Source organism: Macaca fascicularis, chromosome 11 (assembly GCF_037993035.2).
Source record: "Macaca fascicularis isolate 582-1 chromosome 11, T2T-MFA8v1.1".
In the NCBI taxonomy this organism is placed as follows: Eukaryota; Metazoa; Chordata; class Mammalia; order Primates; family Cercopithecidae; genus Macaca; species Macaca fascicularis.
The window spans coordinates 64,195,440-64,218,750 of record NC_088385.1 but is presented as its reverse complement, the minus strand read 5'-3'; the positions used below and the strand labels follow the sequence as shown (position 1 = coordinate 64,218,750).

Here is a 23,311-nt window from a genome sequence, read left to right as displayed (position 1 = left end):
CTTCTGATCTCAAGCGATCCACTGCCTTGGCCTCCCAAAGTGCTGGGATTACAGGCCACTGTGCCCACCCTCACATCTCTTTTTTTTTTTTTTTTTTTTGAGACAGAGTCTCGCTCTGTCGCCCAGGCTGGAGTGCAGTGGCCGCATCTCAGCTCACTGCAAGCTCCGCCTCCCGGGTCTACGCCATTCTCCTGCCTCAGCCTCCCGAGTAGCTGGGACTACAGGTGCCCGCCACCTCACCCGGCTAGTTTTTTGTATTTTTTTAGTAGAGACGGGGTTTCACCGTATTAGCCAGGCTGGTCTCGATCTCCTGACCTTGTGATCCGCCCGTCTCGGCCTCCCAAAGTGCTAGGATTACAGGCTTGAGCCACCGCGCCCGGCCTTTCACATCTCTTTTTCTAAAATATTTTCCCTCAGTTATTTTCCTTCGTAGTTTATGTATTAAAGAAACTGGGTCATCTGTCTAGTAGCGTTTCCCACAGTTGGCTGGATTAATTGACTGACATTATTGTGGTGTCATTTAACATGTTCTCTGTCTCCCGTATTTTCTTCAGATTGGTAGTTATATCTACATGATCAGGTTCAGATTCAATATTTTTGGTTAGCATACTTTATGCAGTGTTGTATACTTCCATCAAGGGCATGTGATGTCTATTAATCTCCTTTTTATGATGTCAGCAGCCATTGATAATCATTGCCTAGATCCCTTACTTCATTGAACTTCATTAGAGATTATAAATGGTGATACTCAAATTCTATCATTTAAAAATTTTTTTAGCTGCAGTACTTTTTATAAAAGATACTCCCCTCATCACTTATTTGGTTTCTTTGAGGTACAATTTGTATAGGACAGACAAGACAAATGCTTAAGTCTTTTAATTAACAGTTATGACCATTTTCAAAATAATTAGTTTGTTTACTAACATCTTCTAAAGTTGACTGATGAGTTTTTAAAAAATAGTCATTCAATTCAATAATAGACTCTTCAATTTAAATATATTTAATGTGTTTAAGCCAATTTCAGTTTTTTTTTGTTTTTGTTTTTTTGAGACAGTTTCACTCTTGTTGCCCAGGCTAGAGCGCAGTGGTGCAATCTCGGCTCACTGCAGCCTCTGCCTCCTGGGTTTAAGCGATGCTCCTGCCTCAGCCTCCCGAGTAGCTGGGATTACAGGCGCCTGCCACCACACCTGGCTAATTTTGTATTTTTTTTTTTTTTTTTTTTTGAGACAGAGTCTCGCTGTGTCTCCTAGGCTGGAGTGCAGTGGCGTGATCTCGGCTCACTGCAAGCTCCGCCTCCCGGGTTCACGCCATTCTCCCGCCTTAGCCTCCCAAGTAGCTGGGACTACAGGCGCCCGCCACCGTGCCTGGCTAATTTTTTGTATTTTTAGTAGAGACGGGGTTTCACCATGTTAGCCAGGATGGTCTCGATCTTCTCACCTCGTGATCCACCCGCCTCGGCCTCCCAAAGTGCTGGGATTACAGGCTTGAGCCACCGCGCCCGGCCTAATTTTGTATTTTTAGTAGAGATGGGGTTTCACCATGTCGGTCAGGCTGGTTTCAAACTCCCAACCTCAGGTGATCCACTTGTGTTGGGCCTCCCAAAATGCTGGGGTTACAGGCATGAGCCACTGCGCCTGGCCAATTTCAGTTTTATCCTTATTAATGTCTCATTGTCTCATCTTTGGCAAATGAACCTCTTCGAGTTGGCTCCTATGTCCTTTGGATGTGATCCTGTTAATCTTTGATAGCTTCCTTGTTTTCTGGTCTGACAAGATGATCGAAGATCATCTTTTACATTTTCATTTCTGAACATGGATCAGACATTGTCTCCCAAATCCTGGTTCCTTTTATGGGGAAATGATGTTTAGAGACCACAATCTGGGTGCAAGAGGTACTCATTTGCTTAGTGTGTTGGTCATTGCTTCTTGGAGTTTTCTATAGAAAATAAGGTATTTTTTTGTTTGTTTTTAAATAAAGTATATCCTAAATTCATGTCAGTATTTCCAATTCAACATTTGGACTGTAGGTTGGTCTGTCTGCCTTTTTTTTTTGAGACAGAGTCTCACTCTGCCACCCAGGCCGTAGTGCAGTGGTATGATCATAGCTCACTGCAGTCTTGATCTTCCAGGCTTAAGTCATCTTCCCGCCTCAGCCTCCCCAGTAGCTGGAACTACAGCACACACCACCATGCCCAGCTAATTTTTGTTATTTTTAGTAGAGACAGGGTCTCACTATGTTGCCCAGGCTGGTCTTGAACTCCTGATCTCAAGTGGTCCTCTAGTCTTGGCCTCCTAAAGTTCTGAGATTACAGACATGAGCCACTGCACCCGGCCGGTAGGTTTTCCTTTAACCTCTTCAATCATATGGAAATATGCATTTTTCAAATTACAAAAGTAATATATACTCATTATAAGGAATTTAAATGATGTTAAGGTATAAAAGCCAGGCTAGTCAACATAGTGAGACCTGCATCTCTACAAAAAAAATTTTTTTTTTTTTTTTTTGAGACGGAGTGTTGCTCTGTCGCCCAGGCTGGAGTGCTGTGGCCGGATCTCAGCTCACTGCAAGCTCCGCCTCCCGGGTTCCCGCCATTCTCCTGCCTCAGCCTCCCGAGTAGCTGGGACTACAGGCGCCCGCCACCTCGCCCGGCTAGTTTTTTGTATTTTTTAGTAGACACGGGGTTTCACCGTGTTAGCCAGGATGGTCTCGATCTCCTGACCTCGTGATCCACCCATCTCGGCCTCCCAAAGTGCTGGGATTACAGGCTTGAGCCACCGCGCCCGGCCTAAAAAAATTTTTAAATTACTTGAGTGTGCTGTGGCACATACCTGTAGTCCTAGCTGCTTGGGAGGCTGAGGTGGGAAGATTACTTGAGCCCAGGAGGTTGAGGTTACAGTGAGCTATGATCATGTCACTGTACTCTAGCTGGGGCAACAGAGTGAGACCCTGTCTCGTAAAAAAGAGAAAGAAAGGAAAAAAGTATATAATGTAAAAGATGAAAATTCTGACCCTACCCCAGAATCACTATTTAACCTACTTAACAATTCAAAGGTTTCATAGTGGATGGGTATCTTTGACTCATATTAATTATAGATAGCTTTTTTTTAAATTTTTATTTTTACATTTTACAAATACAGATGGGGTCTCACTATGTTTTTCAAGCTGGTATTGAACTCCTGCGTTCAAGTGATCCTCCGGCCTCAACCTCAAAGTATGGGACTTACAGGTGTGAGCCAGCATGCCTGGCCTAGATACCTTGTTTTTTGTTTATTTATTTTGAGACAGAGTCTTGCTCTGTCGCCAGGCTGGAGTGCAGTGGCGCGATCTCGGCTTATTGCAACCTCCGTCTCCTGGGTTCAAGCGATTCTGTCTTAACCTCTTGAGTTGCTGGGACTACAGGTGCACGCCACCACACCCAGTTTTTTTTTTTTTTTTTTTTCTTTGTATTTTTAATAGAGAGAGATGGGGTTTCACCATGTTGGCCAGGATGGTCTCGATCTCTTGACCTCGTGATCTGCCCTCCTTGGCCTTCCAAAGTGCTGGGGTTATAGGCATGAGCCACCATGCCTGGCTAGATACCTTGTTTAGGTAGCACTGAACCTACAGTTAAAAATTAGGAATGGACTTTTTTTTTTTTTTTTTTAAAGTATATGTGCTGCCAAAGTAAGCACATGGGATGGATATTTTTTGAGACTAGAGAAAAAAATGGTATGAGAAGTTGTTCCTTATGTAAAATGAGAATTCTTATACATTTTTGGATTTACTTTTTGAATTGGTGTTACATTTATGTGGTTCAGAGTTTTAAGGATAGAAAAAAGTATGAAATGGAGTTTCCATCCTGCTTTTGTTTTTTTTTTTTTGGAGACAGAGTCTCACTCTGTTGCCCAGGCAGGAGTGTAGTGGCATCATCTTGGCTCACTGCAGCCTCTGCCTCCTGGGCTCAGATGATCCTCCCTCCTCCCACCTCAGCCTTACAAGTTGAGCTGGGACTACAGGTGTGAGCCACCACACTCGACTAATTTTTGGTATTTTTAGAAGAGATGCATTTTTGCCATGTTGCCCATGCTGGTCTCGAATTCCTGAGCTTAAGAAATCCACTTGCCCCTGTCTCCCAAAGTGCTGGAGTAACAGGTGTGAGCCACCATGCCAGGCCCCATCTTGCTCTTCTTTTTTTTTTGAGACTGAGTTTCGCTCTTGTCACCCATGCTGGAGTGCAATGGTGTGATCTTAGCTCGCTACAACCTCCGCCTCCCAGGCTCAAGCCATTCTCCTGCCTCAGCCTCCCGAGTAGCTGAGACTACAGGTGTGCACCACCACGCCCAGCTAATTTTTGTGTTTTTAGTAGATACGGGGTTTCACAGTGTTGGCCAGGATGGTCTCGATCTCTTGACTTCGTGATCCGCCCACCTTGGCCTCCCAAAGTGCTGGGATTACAGGCATGAGCCACTGGCACCCGGCCAGTTATTTTGTATTTTTAGTAGAGACGAGGTTTCACCATGTTGGTCAGGCTGGTATCAAACTCCTAACTTAAGGTGATCCACCCGCCTCAGCCTCCCAAAGTGCTGGGATTACAGGTATGAGCTACCGTGCCCGGCCCCATCTTGCTTTTATACCCCCAAGCCGGTCGGTTCCTATACCTCTCTCCAGAGGCAACTATTATTACCAGTTTTTTTTTTTGTTTTTGTTTTTGTTTTTTTTTTTGAGACGGAGTCTCGCTCTGTCGCCCAGGCTGGAGTGCAGTGGCGCGATCTCGGCTCACTGCAAGCTCCGCCTCCCGGGTTCACGCCATTCTCCTGCCTCAGCCTCCCGAGTAGCTGGGACTACAGGCGCCCACAACCGCGCCCGGCTAATTTTTTGTATTTTTAGTAGAGACGGGGTTTCACCGTGGTCTCGATCTCCTGACCTTGTGATCCGCCCGCCTCGGCCTCCCAAAGTGCTGGGATTACAGGCGTGAGCCACCGCGCCCGGCTATTACCAGTTTTTGTGCATCATGTGCATTGATAAGCATTAAAAAAGGCAAGTATGTATATGTATATTTTCCCCCATTTTACAAAAATGGTTCTGCATTTTTTTTCATTTAGCAATGTAGCTTTTAAATATTATACATCAAGAATTTCCTTATTTTTGGCTGGCTGCAGTGGCTTATGCCTGTAATCCCAGCATTTTGGGAGGCCGAGGCAGGTGGATCACTTGAGGCCAGTTTTTTTTTTTTTGGAGACAGAGTCCTTCTCTGTCACCCAGACTGGAGGGCAGTGCTGTGATCTCAGCTCATTGCAGCCTCCGCCTCCCGGGTTGAAGTGATTCTCCTGCCTCAGCCTCCTGAGTAGCTGATATTACAAGTGCCCGCCACCACGCCTGGCTAATTTTTGTATTTTTAGTAGAGATGGGGTTTCACCATGTTGGCCAGGCTGGGAGGCCAGGAGTTTGAGACCAGCCTGGCCAACATGGTGAAACTCCAACTCTACTAAAAATATAAAAATTAGCTGGATGTGGTGGTGCATGCCTGTAATCTCAGCTATTTGGGAGACTGAGGTATGAGAATTGCTTGAACCCAGGAGGTGGAGGTTGCAATGAGCTGAGATGACGTCAGTACACTCCAGCCTGGGCAACAGAGTGAGACTCTTATCTCCAAAAAAATTTCCTTATTTTTGTTTATGCATGTAGAGTATTGTGGGATATGTGTGCACTTTTTTTTTTTTTTTTTTTTTGAGACAGAGTCTTGCTCTCTTGCCCAGGCTGGAGTGTAGTGGTGGCATCTCAGCTCACTGTAACCTCTGCCTCTTGGATTCAGGAGATTCTCCTGCCTCAGTCTCCTGAGTAGCTGGGATTACAGGTGCCTGTCATCACGTCTGGCTAATTTTTGTATTTTTAGTAGAGACGGGGTTTCACCATGTTGGCCAGGATGGTCTCTAACTCCTGACCTCAAAAGATCCACCTGCCTCGGCCTCCCAAAGTGCTGGCATAACAGGTGTAAGCCACTGCATCTGGCTTGTGCATGCACTTTTTCTTTTATTTATTTTTTTTTGAGACAAGAGTCTTGCTTTGTTGCCTAGTCTAGAATGCAGCAGCTCGATCTCGGCTCACTGCAACCTCTACCTCCCAGGTCCAAGTGATTCTCCTGCCTCAGCCTCCCGAGTAGCTGGGACTACAGGTGCCTGCCACCACACCCAGCTAATTTTTGTGTTTTTAGTCGAGGTGGGGTTTCACCATGTTGGCCAGGCTGGTCTCGAACTCCTGACCCCAGATGATCCACCCACCTTGGCCTCCCAAAATTCTGGGATTATAGGCAGGAGCCACTGTGCCTGGCAGAATAGTCTTTAAGTATTGAGAAACTGTCCGGCTCATGATAGTGATTACATGTTTTTCAAAATTCTGATTTTCACTTGAGAGCTTGATTTTTATCATTGGTAATAAACCTATATTGTTCAAGGGTCAGCTGCATTCTTTGTTTATGATGTAAGTGGGTTCATCTGTCACAGCTTGGCTCTATTCCACATGGTTTTGGCTGGGCTCACTCATTTGTGGTCAGTTGGCATGTTAGCTAGGGGCTGGTTGGACCAGGATAGCCTCATTCACACGTCTAGCATTGGGCTAAAGCTGTCCTCTAGGTTGGTATGGCCTCTTGCAGGCTGGTTTGGCTTCTTTGCATGATGGTTAGATTCCAAGAGGTTTTGAGTGGAAACTGAACGGCCTCTTGAGGCCTGGGTTCGGTGGTCGCAGTGTCATTCGTGCTGCACTCTGATGGTTAAAGCAAGTCACAAGGCCAGCTCAGATTTAAGGGGTGGGGAAATGAACTGTACTTTTTTTTTTTTTTGAGATGAACTGCACTTCTTGATGGGAATTGCTACACATAACTGTGGCCATGTTAAACGTGGGCATAGTTCTTTATTGTTTCTCTTTTTCCCCTTCCCTTTCTCTCTTTCATTCTTTTACAATGAAATGGATGTTTTCTGCTTGTTTTTATTGCCCTGACTTGTCTTTCTTTTTGAAGTTCATGTTAGAACAAAGCTTACTTACTTAAATATTTCTGTGATTATTTGGTGTGCCTCGCGACTGATATTTTTGGGTCCCAGCTTGGCAACTATTTTTCAGATTACCGTAATAATACCAAACATCTGTTAATCCTGAAAAGCTATTGTTTCTTCCCCAGGTGATTTTGATCTCTTTGAAAAACTGGCAAATTGCTGAGGGTTAACACTCTGGCCCTTTTATGGGCTCTGTTTCCAGCCCTTTATGGCTTGTTAGTTATAGAGAGTTACTAATAGTCACCTGAAATATACATACATATTTTGTTGTTGCTAGTTGTTCCATGAAGTCAGAGAGGGAAAGGCTGTGTAGCAGGAGCAGGAGAAGGTATCTGGCTAGTAGTTGTCTTGAGTAGACAGTATTTTTATATGTGAAATAAACAAGATTATTTGGCAAGTCAGTGACTTGTCAGCCCATCAGGATGAATCAGCAGAAGTCCTAGGTGAGGTGAGAATGTCAGCACAGTGAGCCCCTTGCCCTGAGTTTATCAGGCATCTCATTAAGGTAGCTGTCATAGCTTCTATTTTAGAGAAGAGTAGAAGTCATTGTTCAAGATTTAGCTGACTTTAAAAACGATTTCGGAGGGGGAAGATCACTTTTTGTATAATGACACCATTGGAAGTGACATGTGGCTGTTTTTCAGATTATAATCATTTTGGTGTGCCCAAGTGTTAACAGTTGTTAGGATCTTTAAAACTTGTCTTCAGGTGACTAGAGGCTATTCTGCTTCTCCAAGTAAGTTTTATTAATTGTCTTGGGTCCTAGACAAGTTAACTGTAGTTTCTGATTTATCTATTGCCCAAACCTGTGATAATTTGATAGGAATAGGAACTAAGAGGTGGCATTTTATTGCAAAAGATGGATGTTGGCTGCTAAATACAGCTGATTAGAAGGCTAGGACAAAGTGTCTGTTTTTCTGGTGACAGGGTCATTATTAAAGCTATTTTATTTTATTTTATTTAGTTTAGTTTGGTTTAGTTTTTGAGATGGAGCCTTGCTCTGTTGCCCAGGCTGAAGTGCAGTGGCGTGATCTCGGCTCACTGCAACCTCCACCTCTCGGGTTCAAGCGATTCTGCTGCCTCAGCCTCCCGAGAAATTGGGACTACAGATGTGTGCCACCATGCCCAGCTAATTTTTATATTTTTAGTAGAGACAGTGTTTCACCACGCCAGCCAGGCTGGTCTCAAACTCCTGACTTTGTGATCCGCCCACCTCGGCCTCCCAAAGTGCTGGGATTACAAGTGTGAGCCACCATGCCTGGCCTAAAGGTTTATAGAACGCTTCCGTAGTCAGATGGCTGAGTTCAGCTCCTTTCCACTCCTGTGAAGTTATCTTTAAGACATTTGGAATCCTTCATAGAAGTCTTATCAGCAGTGATTCTCTTATAGATGTTTGCTACTTGGGTCAATTTAGTCTAAATGGTTCTAAACTGTGAAGTGCTCCTCAGTGCTATGCTGGTAGTCAGAGCTTTGACAATTGCTGCTGCCTCAGAAGATTGGATTTGGGCCCCACGGAGGCAGAGAACAGTTAACTGCCAGATATGACTGCCATCTTATTTTCCAAGTGTAAATTTTACCTTCAGAGAAAGGAAGAGAGGGCTGCAGGCGGATCACTTGAGGTCAGGAGTTTGAGACCAGCCTGACCGACATGGTGAAACTCCGTCGCTACTAAAAATACAAAAATTAGCCGGGCATGGTGGCGGGCACCTGTAATACCAGCTAACTGGGAGGTTGAGGCAGGAGAATGGCTTGAACCTGGGAGGCGGAGGTTGCAGTAAGCCGAGATCATGCCATTGCATTCCAGCCTGCATGACGGAGTAAGACTCCATCTCAAAAAAAAAAAAAAAAAAAAAGAGAGAGAGAATGCTCACTGCAAGCCCCGCCTCCCGGGTTCACACCATTCTCCTGCCTCAGTCTCCCGAGTAGCTGGGACTATGGGCGCACGCCACCCGGCTAATTTTTTTTGTATTTTTTCAGTAGAGACAGGGTTTCACCATGTTGGCCAGGATGGTCTCGATCTCCTGACCTCATGATCCCCCTGCCTCGGCCTCCCAAAGTGCTGGGATTACAAGTGTGAGCCACCGCGCCCAACGAGAGATTTCTGAGAATACAAGGCAGATTTTTAGAATGAAGAAAAGAACAATGTTTTGACAGTTTGGCCGTTTTATTGGCTATACAAATAAGTTTTAAACACCTTAGGAAACCCAAGTTTACTTCAGAAGAAGTAACTTCTTAGCTTTGTAAATGCACCAAACAATTAGAAAACTGTTTCAGTGCTTATTATGTGTGAGACACTGTTTAGAATTGCAGGTACAGATATGAACAAGAACAATAAAAGATTTCTTTTTTTTTTTTTTTTTTGAGGCAGAGTCTCTCTCGCTCTTTCACCCAGGCTGGAGTGAAGTGGCGTGATCTTGGCTCACTACAACCTCTGCCCCTTTCCCCTGCCTACCCCCTGACCAGTTTCAAGCGATTTCCCTGCTTCAGCCTCCTGAGTAGCTGGAATTATAGGCGCCCACCACCATGCCTGGCTAATTTTTGTATTTTTAGTAGAGATGGGGTTTCACCATGTTGACCAGGCTGGTCTCAAACTCCTAACCTCGTGATTCGCCTGCGTCAGCCTCCCAAAGTGCTGGGATTATAGGTGTGAGCCACCATGCCCGGCCCACAGTATTTCACTTTCAATTATGATACGATTACAATTAGGGCAAGAAAGTCAAAATTATGTTGCTCTTGATTCTATTCATCAGAGTTAGAGAGTGGACCTCTTGGTGTGACAAAGTTCTTAGTGTGAACCCACTGTGCCCACTTAAAAATTAGATGTATCCGTGCATGGCTTGAGTGCCAATAGGGAAAGGAAACTAGTAAATATTTCGTATAGGGGAGAACAAGGTATTTCATGGGAAAAAGTTTACTACAGGAGTAGTGTTTTAGGACCAGCATTAGTGGTGAAAAGGGGAAGGGCAATATCCTCTGGTCATTCCTTCGCAACTTTAGTCAACTACTCCACATTCCTAATGTTAAAACCGTGATGTGCAGGGGCTATTAAAAAAAAAAAAAACTAGAACTTTTTCATAGAAACCTTTGTTAAGGTATCAAGAGGGCAGACTTTCATGATGTGGTATTTGTGGAACAGGGTTATAAAACAAAATGGTGAGTTAGGGATATTCTCACTTTAGCGTAGAACACAGTAGGGCTTGGGTGTTTTGAAGGCTTCCAAGGATATGACTGACTTGGGCATATAAAGGGTTCCAATGGTGGCGTCCTGAAATAGATTAAATAGACAGCCCTCAGGGTCTTGTAATAATAATAATAACTACTGCTTTTAGGGTGAAGAAATACTAAATTATATACTTGCAATGCTTACTTACATTCACAGAATAAAATTCTGCCTCTGGTCTCTTTTCACTTCTGTTTCTCATCTATTAAGAGAGAGCCTAGTTTTGCTTGCTCAGTTCCAGACTTTTTTTTTTTTGAAATGGAGTTTTGCTCTTGTTGCCCAGGCTGGAGTGCAATGGTGTGATCTCAGCTCACTGCAACTTCTGCCTCTTGGGTTCAAGCCATTCTCCTCCTTCAGCCTCCCAAGTACCTGAGATTACAGGTGCATGCCACCTTGCCCAGCTAATTTTTTGTATTTTTAGTAGAGATGGTGTTTCACCATATTGGCCAGGCTGGTGTCGAACTTCTGACCGTAGGTGATCCACCTGCCTTGGCCTCCCAAAGTAAAGTGCTGGGGTTACAGGTGTGAGACACCATGCCCAGCCTAGACTACTATTTTTTTTTTTGAGATGGAGTCTCACTGTGTCACCCAGCCTGGAGTGCAGTGGCACGATCTCAGTTCACTGCACCCTCTGCCTCCTGGATTCAAGCAATTCTCTGGCTCAGCCTCCTGAGTAGCTGCAATTACAGGCACCCGCCACCACACTTGGCTAATTTTTGTATTTTTTTTAGTAGAGACGGGGTTTCACCATCTTTGCCAGGCTGGTCTTGAACTCTTGAACTCCTGACCTCGTGATCCACCCGCCTCGGCCTCCCAAAGTGCTGGAATTACAGACGTGAGCCACCGTGCCTGGTCTAGACTACTCTTTTTAATGAGTAAAAAACAGCTGAAGAATTTCAGGGAGTAGACTGGGTGATTAATTTATGTTAGAAAGCGGTAGACAAGAACTGCTCATACAAAAAGGGGGTCGATGTGGACAGGAACAAAATACAGTGTTTTTTTTTTTTATTGTGAATTGACAGTGGGAATGGATATAGAGGGTTAAGGGCAGGGGCAGTGTTAGGAGAAACATTGTGAGCCAAAGAAATTGGGAAAGATATTAACAGGTGCTGCTGTGGATTTTGAATTGAATCTAATATATTAAGGTTTAAAATTGCTTTTAACATGCTTTTTTTTTGTTTTTTTCCCTGCCCCCCTGAGGTTAGACTTGTTTCTTATATGTGACGCCATTCCAGCACTGGACTCATGGAGGCTGAGCATTTATTCAGGTAATAATAGATAACATTTATGGATCACTTTCTATGTGCCAGGCAACAAATTAAGTGTTATATCTCTGTTCTCATTTAATCCTTACACAACTCCATGGTGTTGGAAGTATTATTGTACCCATTTAGTAGATGAAGAAATTGAGATGCAGAGTGTATCAAGAGTGAGTTCAGTGCTGGGCGCAGTGGCTCACACCTGTAATCCCAGCACTTTGGGAGGCTGAGGTGGATGGATCACCTTTTTTTTTTGAGATGGAGTTTCGCTGTTGTTACCCAGGCTGGAGTGCAGTGGCACCATCTCAACTCACCACAACCTCCGCTCCCGGGTTCAAGCAATTCTCCCACCTCAGCTTCCCAAGTTGTTGGGATTACAGGCATGCACGCCTGGCTAATTTTGTATTTTTAGTAGAGGCAGGGTTTCTCCATGTTGGTCAGGCTGGTCTCGAACTCCTGACCTCAGGTGACCTGCCCGCCTCGGCCTCAAAAGTGCTGGGATTACAGGCGTGACCCACTGTGCCCAGCTCTAATTTTTTTTTTTTTTTTGAGATGGAGTCTTTCCCTGTGGCCCAGGCTGGACTGCAATGGCACGATCTCAGCTCACTGCAACTTCTGCCTCTCGAGTTCAAATGATTCTCCTGCCTCAGCCTCCCTAGTAGCTGGGATTACAGGCGCCCGCCACCGTGCCCAGCTAATTTTTTTTGTATTTTTAGTAGAGACGGGGTTTCACCATGTTGGCCAGGCTAGTCTCGAACTCCTGACCTTGTGATCCACCTGCCTCGGCCTCCCAAAGTGCTGGGATTACAGGCGTGAGCCACCGCGTCCAGCCTTATAATTTTTTATAAAGTAGATAAAACATTTTGAAATAGTTAAAATGTATTTGCATGAATATCCATATAAGATAAATATGTATAACTAGGGAATTCTTTCTTAAGAAGTGATTAATATAGATAACAGAAATCTCTTGATTTCTTTCTGCTTGAGATACTGTTCACAGGTGTTTTCACCTTTAAGAAGCCTTATTAGAGTTTCTTATAGGACCTTTCTTGGTGCATTTAAATGCTTATATACAGATTACATTAATTGCAGTAGTATCATATCAGTTATTGAGTGGCCAGCCTTAATACATTTGTCCTATTTTTCTTTCTCTGTCTTTTTAAAAAAAGACCTTTATTGAAGTATAGTTGACATACAGTAAATTGCACATATTAAAAGTATGCATGCGCTTTCTCAGTTCACTCACTGCAACCTCCTCCTCCTGGGTTCAAGTGATTCTCCTGCCTCGGCTTCCCAAGTAGCTGGGACTACAAGTGCATGCCACCATGCCTGGCTAATTTTTGTATTTTCAGTAGAGATGGGGTTTCACCATGTTGGCCAGGGTGGTCTAGAACTCCTGAACTCGAGTGATCCGCCCACCTCAGCGACCCAAAGTGCTGGGATTACAGGCATGAGCCACCACTGCGCATGCTATGCCATTTCTTTTCTTTTCTTTTCTTTTTTTGAGATAGGCTCTTGCTCTGTCACCCAGGCTGGAGTATAGTGGCGTGATCTCAGCTCACTTTAACCTCCGCCTCCCAGATTCAAGTGATTTTTTTTTTTTTTTTTGAGACAGAGTCTCACTTGTTGCCCAGGCTGGAGTGCAGTGGCGCGATCTCAGCCCACTGCAAGCACCGCCTCCCGGGTTCACACCATTCTCCTGCCTCAGCCTCCCGAGTAGCTGGGACTACAGGCGCCCACCACCTCGCCAGGCTAGTTTTTTTTTGTATTTTTTAGTAGAGACGGGGTTTCACCTTGTTAGCTAGGATGGTCTCGATCTCCTGATCTTGTGATCCGCCCGCCTCGGCCTCCCAAAGTGCTGGGATTACAGGCGTGAGCCACCGCGCCTGGCTGATTTTTTGTATTTTTAGTAGAGATGGGATTTTTCCATGTTGGCCAGGCTGGTCTCAAACTCCTGACCTCAGGAGCCCACACTGGCCTCCCAAAGTGTTGAGATTACAGAGCCACCACACCCAGCCTAGAGTAGAGCCATTTCTTGTAGAGTAGGTCTGCTGGTGATGAATTATGTCTGTCTCTTTATCTGGGAATATCTTTTTCTCCTTTGTTTTTGAAGGATAGTTTTGCTGGATTTTGGGAATGCTTGGTTCACATTCTCTTAGCTTCCATGGTTTCTGATGAAAAATATGTGTTATCTTAAGGATCTCTTGTGTGATAAGACATTTTTGCTGCTTTCAAGATTCTCTTTGTCTTTGTTTTTTAACAGTTTGATTGTGTGTCTAGGTGTAGATTTCTGAGTTTTTCCTGGTTGGAATTTATTGAGCTTCCTGGATGTATAAATAATGATTTTCATCAAAGTTGAGCTTTTGGCCATTATTTTGCTAAATATTATTCTTGCCCCTTTTTCTCCTCTCATAGGACTCCTAGTATGTATTTGTTAGTGTGCTTGATGGTGTCCCAAAGGTCTCTCAGACTTTGTTCATTTTTCTTCATTCTTTTTTCTTTTTGTTCCCCAAACTGGATGATCTTTATGTTGTTTTGTTTTATTTTATTTTGTTAGAGATGAGGTCTTGCTGTGTTGCCCAGGCTGGAGTACAGTAGCTATTCACAGGCATTATAAGTTCAAGTGTACTATAGGTTGGGCGTCCTGGCTTATGCCTATAATCCCAGCACTTTGGGAGGCCAAGGCAGATAGATTACCTGAGGTCAGGAGTTTGAGACCAGTCTGGCCAATATGGCAAAACCCCATTTCTACCAGAAATTCAAAAATTAGCCAGGCATGTTGGTGGGTGTCTGTAATCTCAGCTACTGGGGAGGGTGAGGCAGGAGAATTGCTTGAACCTGGGAGGTGGAGGTTGTAGTGAGCCGAGATTGCACCATTGCACTCCAGCCTGGGCGACAGAGCAAGACTCAGTCTGAAAAAAAAAGGCCAGGCATGGTGGCTCACACCTATAATCCCAGCACTTTGGGAGGCTGAGGCGGGCAGGTCACGAGGTCAGGAGATCGAGACCATCCTGGCTAACACGATGAAACCCTGTCTCTACTAAAAATACAAAAAATTAGCCGGGTGTGTTGGCGGGTGCCTGTAGTCCCAGCTACTCAGGAGGCTGAGGCAGGAGAAGGGTGTGAACCCGGGAGCCGGAACTTGCAGTGAGCCGAGATCGTACCACTGCACTCCAGCCTGGGTGACAGAGTGAGACTCCAGCTCAAAAAAAAAAAAAAAAAAAAAAAAGTGTACTATAGACTTGAACTGCTGGGCTTCCAAAGTGTTGGGATTATAGACATGAGCTAACACTTGGTGTTAGTTTTTTGAGCTACTTCATTGTCTTTGGGCTTGAATAGCTTCCAGTGAGTTGGAAGTTGTGGTGAGCCGAGATTGCGTCATTGCACTCCAGCCTGGGCAACAAGAGCGAAACTCCATCTCAAAAAAAAGAGAGAGAGGATTCTGTTGTCATCTTTATTTTTGTTCTTCTATATGTCAGGGTTCCCCAGTCCCTGGGCCATAGACCAGTACTGGTCCAAGAGGTGAGCGGGAGGCGAGTGAACATTACCCCCTGAACTCAGCCTCCTGTCAGATCAGCGGTGGCATTAGTCTCAGAGGAGTGTGAACCCTATTGTGAACTATGCATGTGAGGGATCTAGGTTGCAGTCCTTAGGCAAATCTAATGCCTGATGATCTGAGGTGGAACAGTTTCATCCTGAAACCATCGCCTTACTGTCCATGGAAAATTTGTCTTCCACAAAACTAGTCCCTGGTGCCAAAAAGGTTGGAGACCACTGTTACATGTATCCTTTTGCTCTGGCTGCTTTTAAGATTTTCCCTTAGCTGGGTGTAGTGGTTCATGAAGCCTGTAGTCTCAGCTACTTGGGAGGCCTGAGGTAGGAGGATCACTTGAGCATAGGAGTTTGAGGCTGTAGAACACAATGTTCATGCCTGTGAATAGCCATTGAGCTCCAGCCTGGGCAACACAGCGAGACGTCATCTCTTAAAAAGATAAAATAAAAGAGCCAGGCATGGTGGCTCACTCCTGTAATCCCAGCACTTTGAGAGGCTGAGGTGGGTGGATTACTTGAGGCCAGGAGTTCGAGACTGGCCTGGCCAACATGGCAAAACCCTCTCTCTACTAAAAATAAAAAGGTTAGCCAGGCGTGGTGGTGTGTGCCTGTGGTCCCAGCTACTAGGGAGGCTGAGGTATGAGAATCAGTTGAACCTGGGAGGTGGAGGTTACAGTGAGCCAAGATCGTATCACTACACTCCAGCCTGGGGAGACAGAGCAAGACCCTGTCTCAAAAAATATATATATGTGTGTGTGTGTGTGTGTGTGTGTGTGTATATATATTCTGGTAATGATATGCCTTGGTGTGGTTCATTGCGCTTCTTAGATCTGTGTGTTTATAGTTATACTCCAGTTTGGAAACTTTTAAATTATTATTTCTTTAATTTTTTTTTCACTTTCTCTTCCTTGAAAAATGCATTGACAGATGTATTAGGTAGGCCTTTTTTTTTTTTTTTTTTGAGATGAAATCTCCCTCTGTCGCCCAGGCTGGAATGCAGTGACAGGATCCCAGCTCACTGCAGCCTCAACCTTCTGGGCTGAAGCAGTCCTCCCACCTCAGCCTCTCAAATAGCTGAGACTACACGTATACCAGGATAATTTATTAAAATAAAAAAAACATTTTTGTAGAGTTGGAGTCTTGCTTTATTGTCCAAACTGGCCTGCAACTCCTGGGCTCAAGCAGTCTTCCCACCTCGGCCTCCCAAAGTGGTGGGATTATGGCTATGAGCTGCAGTGCCCAGCTATGCATTTTATTTCAGTATTTATTTTTTCCTGTTTCTGTTTTGGGTAGTTCTATTGCTGTGTTCTCAAAATTTTTTCCCCTGATTTTTTCTTCTGCAATTTCTAATCTGTTGTTAGTCCCATATAGTATATTTTTAATCTCAAACAATTCAAAGTTTTTGTTTTTGTTTTTACTTCTGCCTGACATGCTCACTTTTTTTTTTTTTGGACAGTTTTGCGCTTTTTGCCCAGGCTGGAGTGCAGTGGCTCGATCTCAGCTCACTGCAACCTCCACCTCCTGGGTTCACGTGATTCTCCTGCCTCGGCCTCCCAAGTTGCTGGGATTACAGGTGCCCACCACCACACCTGGCTAATTTTTTGTATTTTTAGTAGAGACAGGATTTCGCCGTGTTGGCCAGGCTGGTCTCAAACTCCTGACCTCAGGTATTCCACCCGCCTTGGCCTCCAACAGTGTTGGGATTACAGGCGTGAGCCACCAGTCCTGGCTGCTTAGTTTTTACTATAGCTCTTTGCACATGTGGAATGTAGTTGTAATAACTTTCCAAGTGTCTTTATAAATGCTATAATTTGTATCATTTATCAGTCAGTCATTTTAACTTTTCATTGTGAAACGTATAGATTTATAGGAAGTTGTAAAAAGAGTATAGCAATATCCTATGATATCCTTTTACTCAGTGTCTTCCATTGGTAACATCACATAACTATAGTAGAATATTAAAGTTAGGAGGTAGCCATTGGTAAAATTTACAGAGTTTATTCACATTTGTCCAGTTTTACATGTACTTGTATTTGTGTATGCCAGTCTTTGAATTTCATAATGTGTGAGTTTGTGTATCCACCATCACTGTGAAGATGCAGAACAGTTCCATCCCTTCAAGGATCTTTCTTGTTGCCCTTTTATAACTACACCTTCTTCCCTCTACCCCATTCCCTGGAAACCACTAATATGTTCTCCATCTCTATAATATGGTTATTTCAAAAATATTACATAGATAGAATCCTACAGTATATACAGTTGGCTTTTCTTCTTTTTGAGATTGGCTTACCCCAACCCCTGCCCCATTTAGCTTAATTCTCTGGAGATTCATCAAAGTTGTTACATATATCAATAATTTGTTCCTTTTGATTGCTGAGTAGTGTTCCATGGTGTAGCTGTATGCGTTTGCTTAATCATTCAACTGTTGAAGGACTTCTGTGTTGGTTCCAATTTTTGTCTATTGCCTATAAAGCTACTATGAATATTCATGTACAGATTTTTGTATAATTATTAGTTTTTGTTTGTGATAAATGCTTAAGAGTCTAATTGCTGGGGATATGGTAATTACATATTTCTTTTCTTTTTTTTCTTTTTTCTTTTTTCTTTTTTTTTTTGAGACTGAGTTTTGTTCTTGTTGCCCAGGCTGGAGTGCAGTGGCACGATCTAGGCTCACTGCATCCTCTGCCTTCCGGGTTCAAGTGATTCTCCTGCCTTAGGCTCCTGAGTAGCTGGGATCACAGGCGACCACCACCCTACCTGGCTAATTTTCTGTATTTTTAGTAGAGACAGGGTTTCACCATGTTGGCCAGGCTGGTCTCAAACTGACCTCAGGTGATCCACCCGCCTCGCCTCCCAAAGTGCTGGGATTGCAGGCATGAGCCACCTCACCCAGCCTGGTAATTACATATTTCTTTATTTCTTTTTTTTTTTTAGACAGATTTCATTCTGTCATCAAGGCTGGAATGCAGCGGTGCGATCATGGCTCACTGCAACTCGAACTCCTGGGCTCAAGTGATCCTCTTGCCTCAGCCTCCCAAAGTGCTGGGACCACTGGTACATTCCTCCTTGCTTGGCTAATTGTTTTATTTTTTGTAAAGATGGGGTCTCACTGTGTTGCCAAGCTGGTCTCGAACTCCTGAGTTGTAGTGGTCTTCCTGTCTCAGCCTCCCAAAGTGCTGGGATTTCAGATGTGAGCCACTGCATTTGGCCTTAGTCCTATTTTCTTCACTCAGGGAGCATACTGGACTCTGCCCTTGTTCCCCCTAGACTCTCCTTCCCTGTTAAATTCCTTGGAAACACTGTTTAGGGATTAAGCCTGGATAATCACAGGACTTACCTGGTTGGTTTCCCATCTCCCAGGAATCACTATCCTTCACTGCCTGATGCCCAGTAACTTATATATTTTGTCTTTTTTTTTTTTAGTTATTTCTCCTAGGAAGGTATTCTGATTCTTGTTACTCTGTTAGCCAGAAGTGGAATCCCCTCCTGCAACCTGTAAAGTTTTCATTAGCATTATTACACCTATTGTTACTGACTACTATCCAATAATTCCTTTCTTTCTCGAGTTCTTAAAAAGGGAATGGCAGCCAAATAGAGCTCAGACAAAAAAGATACTTCTGATGTTGTTCAGTGTCTCTTGAAGCCCACATAATTCCAGAAAATTGCAAATCAATCAGATACAGGCTTAGAGCTAGAAGTAGGTCAGCTACCATAGCACAAGATGATGGTGTGAAAATATTTTAGTGACAGCTTGTGCATGATAATATATCCTTTCTTGTTCAGGGTTCTTTTTGGATATAATGCTGAATTCTGGGTGTTATCATATGCTTTTTTTCTATTCTAATCTTTTTATTCTTTGTTAAAAAATATGGTCATGTTTATAAAATCACAGCTTCTACATTTAAAGGGTAGGTTGACCAATTAAAGCAGCCTTTCCAACCTAAGTGCATCTAGCTAGGTAATTCTCCTCTGAGCTTTATTATTTGTTTTAGAGCTTAGATCAGAGTTTGACAATGTAGTGTATATACTAAGATTTCTTAAAGATTTATCTGTGTATTCCACGGTGTGCTTATCAGCAAGACATGGTATTGCCACAGGCTATCAAACATTTGAAATATTCATTTGCAGTTATTTTCTGGAATTAGGCCACTTTTCAGTAATTAGATGACTTTGAGCTCTTGGAGTCATATCCTAGAACCACCTTTGGAATAGAGCTGCCTCTGTGCTAGTCTTACCAGTAGAGTTTTATTTGTATTTCCAGTGTGCTGCTTCTGCTGATGAATCTGGGTATAGCTTTGTATATTAGTCAGCTGTTTTCAACATTGCCTATCATGGTGCCTTGCAAGTGGTTACTCAGTGGTTATTTGTTGCATGAACGAATGTCTCTTCATTGAGTCACTGCATCAGTCAATTCCCTCCTAACATTTCAGGGGATCTTTCCTTTTCTTTCCATCTCTATCCTTTTGCTTATTTTCTTTCTTGTTTGCATTTCCTCTGGAGGGTAAACCAAGAAGGCAAAGGAGATGAGCCCAAAACCATTCTGTTGTTTATTAGTAACCCTGATAAGAAAAAAGTATTATATGAAAAAGGATTGAAATATTTGGTGAAAATGAGATTTTGGAGTTAATGCTGGATTTCATTTTTTCATCCTATTTCTCCTGCCACTACTAGTTATGGATTCGGTTTTTGCTGTTTTTTCTTTTCTTCAGAGCCCTGACCATCTTTTTTTCTTTAATTTATAGCTAGTGATGTCCTCTTAGGTTTTTTATTTTATTTATCATTTTTATAACTTTTTCCCCCTCCATATGGAAGCCTCTTCCATGTGGAGTCCTAATTCGGGAAAAGGAGTCAGGCTGGCGGGACCAACGGAAAGCAAAAAGAGAAAGCAGATAAACTGTAAGTCTGCCTTCGTGGTCCAGGACACATAGCCCTCCTGCACAAATAACTCATAATCTTCCTGCACCCAGCTATCACCAGACCCTCAGCTGATAGAAAAATGCAAGTTAGCTTACTGCAGCCTTGGCATTGTCAGTACTGCACAAGGTGTTATCATTAACCCTCTTCAGCACATAGCACAAGCACCATCTTATAGAATCCCCAGCAAGCCTTTGTGTCTCCTGGCGGCCAGTTCTTCTCTTGCTGACTTGTCCTTTGCTTCCTTCCAACATACTTTCCTACTTTCTCTAATAAATAAATATGCCTTTCTTTACCTACAGCTGTCTTGGTAAATTCTTTTTATTACCTGCATGACACTGGCCTCAGATAGTTGCCACTCAAAATATTCCTTTTCTTTATCCCTTTAAATATTGGTGTGTCTTGGCCAGGTGCGGTGGCTCACGCCTGTAATCCTGGCACTTTGGGAGGCTGAGGTGGGCAGATCACCTGAGATAATGAATTAGAGGTCAGCCTGGCCAACATGGTGAAACCCCATCTCTACTAAAAATATAAAAAATTTTCAGGCATGGTGGCAGACGCCTGTAATCCCAGTTACTCGGGAGGCTGAGGCAAGAGAATCACCTGAACCCAGGAGGCAGAGTTGCAGTGAGCTGGTATCGCGCCATTGCACTCCAGCCTGGGGGACAAGAGCGAGACTTTGCTTAAAAAAAAAAAAAAAATTGGTGTGTCTTGAGGCCTCTGCTTCTCTTCTAGCCTTTTCTTTGGTTACTATGCCACTGTTCTCACTGTGTATTCTCCCTCTGTGACCCTGTTTAAAATCCAAGGTTTCAACTACTCTCAGTTTGGTGTTCTAGATTTCCAGTTCTACTGGTATAACTACCCATTACACACTTTAATTTGTCTGCCCATGGGCATAACATATTTATTATGTATGAAACAGGACTTTCTCTTTCCAAACTGTTTCTTCTTCAGTATTCCTATTTCAGTGAGTAGAAATATTACCCACTTAGTGGTTCTCAAACTTTTTGGTATCAGAACCCCTTAACACTCTCAAAAATGACTGAAGTATCCAGAGAGCTTTTGTCTTTGTGAGTGGTAACATTAAATATTAATTATTAGAAGTTAAAACTGAAAAAATTTAAAATATCTACTTAAAAAAGTATAAATTTACTGAAAGTGACAGTAAACCCATTGCATGTTAACATGAAAGTAAATTTTTATGAAAAATAATTTTTTACAAAACAGCAGCAACAAAATTTGGTGAGAAATGTAGCATTTTTTTCATTTTTGTAATTATTTTTAATGATGGTACTAATAGAAGACAGCTGGATTCTCATAACTGTATTTTCATTCAAATTAGTTACAATATTCCATTTCATATATCTTCTGGAAAATGCTACCATATACCCATGAGAGCATGACAGTGAAAAAGGCAAACAGGGTTTTACTACTACCGTGAAAATGGTTTTGATCATGTAGGTTCCATGAAAGTCTTGGGGATTCACAGGGGTTCCAGGCCACACTTTGAGAGCTGCTTTTCTGTCTAGTCCCCCAGGTGTCTTCTTAGATGTCTTCTCTCCCAGTCATCACACACATCTCATATGTTACTAAGTCTTTTTTTTTTTTTTTTGGAGATAGGATCTTGCTGTGTTGCCTAGGCTGGAGTGCAGGGCTCACTGCATCCTCGACCTTTCAGGATCAAGTGGTCCTCCCACCTCAACCTCCCGACCAGCTGGGACCACAGGTGTATGCCACCACATCCAGATAAAAGTCTTCAAGTCAGGCCAGGCGTGGTGGCTCACATCTGTAATCCCAGCACTTTGGGAGGCCAAGACAGATGGATCACGAGGTCAGGAGATCGAGACCATCCTGGCTAACACGGTGAAACCCCGTCTCTACTAAAAATACAAAAAATTAGCCAGGCATGGTGGCAGGCGCCTGTAGTTCCAGCTAGTCGAGAGTCTGAGGCAGGAGAATTGCATGAACCCAGGAGGCAGAGCTTGCAGTGAGCTGAGATTGCGCCACTGCACTCCAGCCTGGGCGATAGAGCAAGACTCCGTCTCAAAAAAAAAAAAAAAAGTCTTAAAGTATTTATGTCCTCAGTGTATCTTAAGTCAGAGTCCCCTCGTTCTACTCATTCTACAGGCAGAGTACTTTTCTTATTCTTGTTTTTTTTTTTTTGTTTGAGATGGAGTCTCACTTATTGCCCAGGCTACAGTGTAGTGGTGCAATCTCACGATCTTGGCTCACTGCAACCTCCACCTCCTGGGATCAAGCAGTTCTCTGCCTCAGCCTCCCGAGTAGCTGGAATTACAGGCGCCTGCCACCACATCCAGCTAATTTTAGTGTTTTTAGTAGAGACGGGGTTTCACCGCTTTGGCTAGGCTGGTCTTGAACTCCTGACCTCGTGATCCACCCGCCTCGGCCTCCCAAAGTGCTGGCATTACAGGCGTGAGCCACCACGCCTGGCATGGGCCAGAGTACTTTCACATTTTTTTCTGTCTAATGTTCTTGTCTCCGTTTTTTTTTTTCCTAAGCCATTCACATTGTAGCAAAAGTAATCTTTCTAAAATAGAAATCTGATGATGTAACTCCTTTCCAAAAGTCCTTTATGAATTTCATACAGCTTTATTAGTATGTAAGACTTTTTATAATCCTGTTTCTACTAACCTCTCTAGATTCTTCTCAAGCCATTCATTTCTCCATGAGTACCTTTATGTTATAGCTTTCTTTATGCAATACTTGCAGCTCTGAGAAACATCATGGTGACCTGTACATCTGTATTAACAGTGTTGAGTTTGCACTGTTCTATGTACTTTACATACGTTATTTTTTTCTATAACCTTCCAAAAGAAGTACTCTTATTATTCTGTTTTATAGATGAGGAAACTGAGAGGATGATTGATCTCTCTAAACCTCTAAAATAATCTCAAGGAACATAGGTTTGTTTCCCTACTTTTCTATTTGGCTAAATATTACTTATCCTGGAGAATCAGGCTTAAATATTCCTTCCTTCTGAAGCCTTTTCAATGGTCTGATTTAGATACCTGCTCCCTCCATGGCTTACCTTGTGAGCAGCTTGAGCTAGCCCTTAACATGATACAGTTTTTACTTGTTTGTCAGGGAATTTTATTTCTTTGGAATAGGAATATTAGATTGCATCTAATATTTACTCCCTGAACAAATGTGCATATTGAGGTCCTTAAAATCTGATATCCCTCTGGACCTTCTTATTCTGTTCATTCTAAGCAAGCAGGACCCTCAGTTTAGGAGGAGCTGTAAAACATATATTATTATTATTATTATTGTTATTTTGTTTGTTTTTGAGACGGAGTCTCGCTCTGTCACCCAGGCTGGAG

General features: G+C 43.2%; 1 protein-coding gene across 50 annotated transcripts in view; it reads left to right on the top strand.

Annotated features, from left to right (window-relative positions):
- The window catches only part of R3HDM2 (R3H domain containing 2), a 182,395-nt gene that overhangs the window by 20,176 nt on the left and 138,908 nt on the right, over positions 1-23,311 (top strand). For 27 of the 50 annotated variants that reach the window (XM_074007263.1, XM_074007254.1, XM_074007246.1 and 24 more), the window contains one exon: positions 11,451-11,513. Coding sequence is in view for 7 of the 50 variants with exons in the window: in XM_065524436.2 (XP_065380508.1) it covers positions 11,446-11,513; positions 17,991-18,110 (188 nt within the window). In the remaining 43 variants the exon portion in view is untranslated. Of the gene's footprint in view, positions 1-10,976; positions 11,081-11,445; positions 11,514-17,990; positions 18,111-23,311 lie in introns of all 50 variants that reach the window. The other 23 variants (XM_074007259.1, XM_074007247.1, XM_074007258.1 and 20 more) reach the window with 5 other exon arrangements.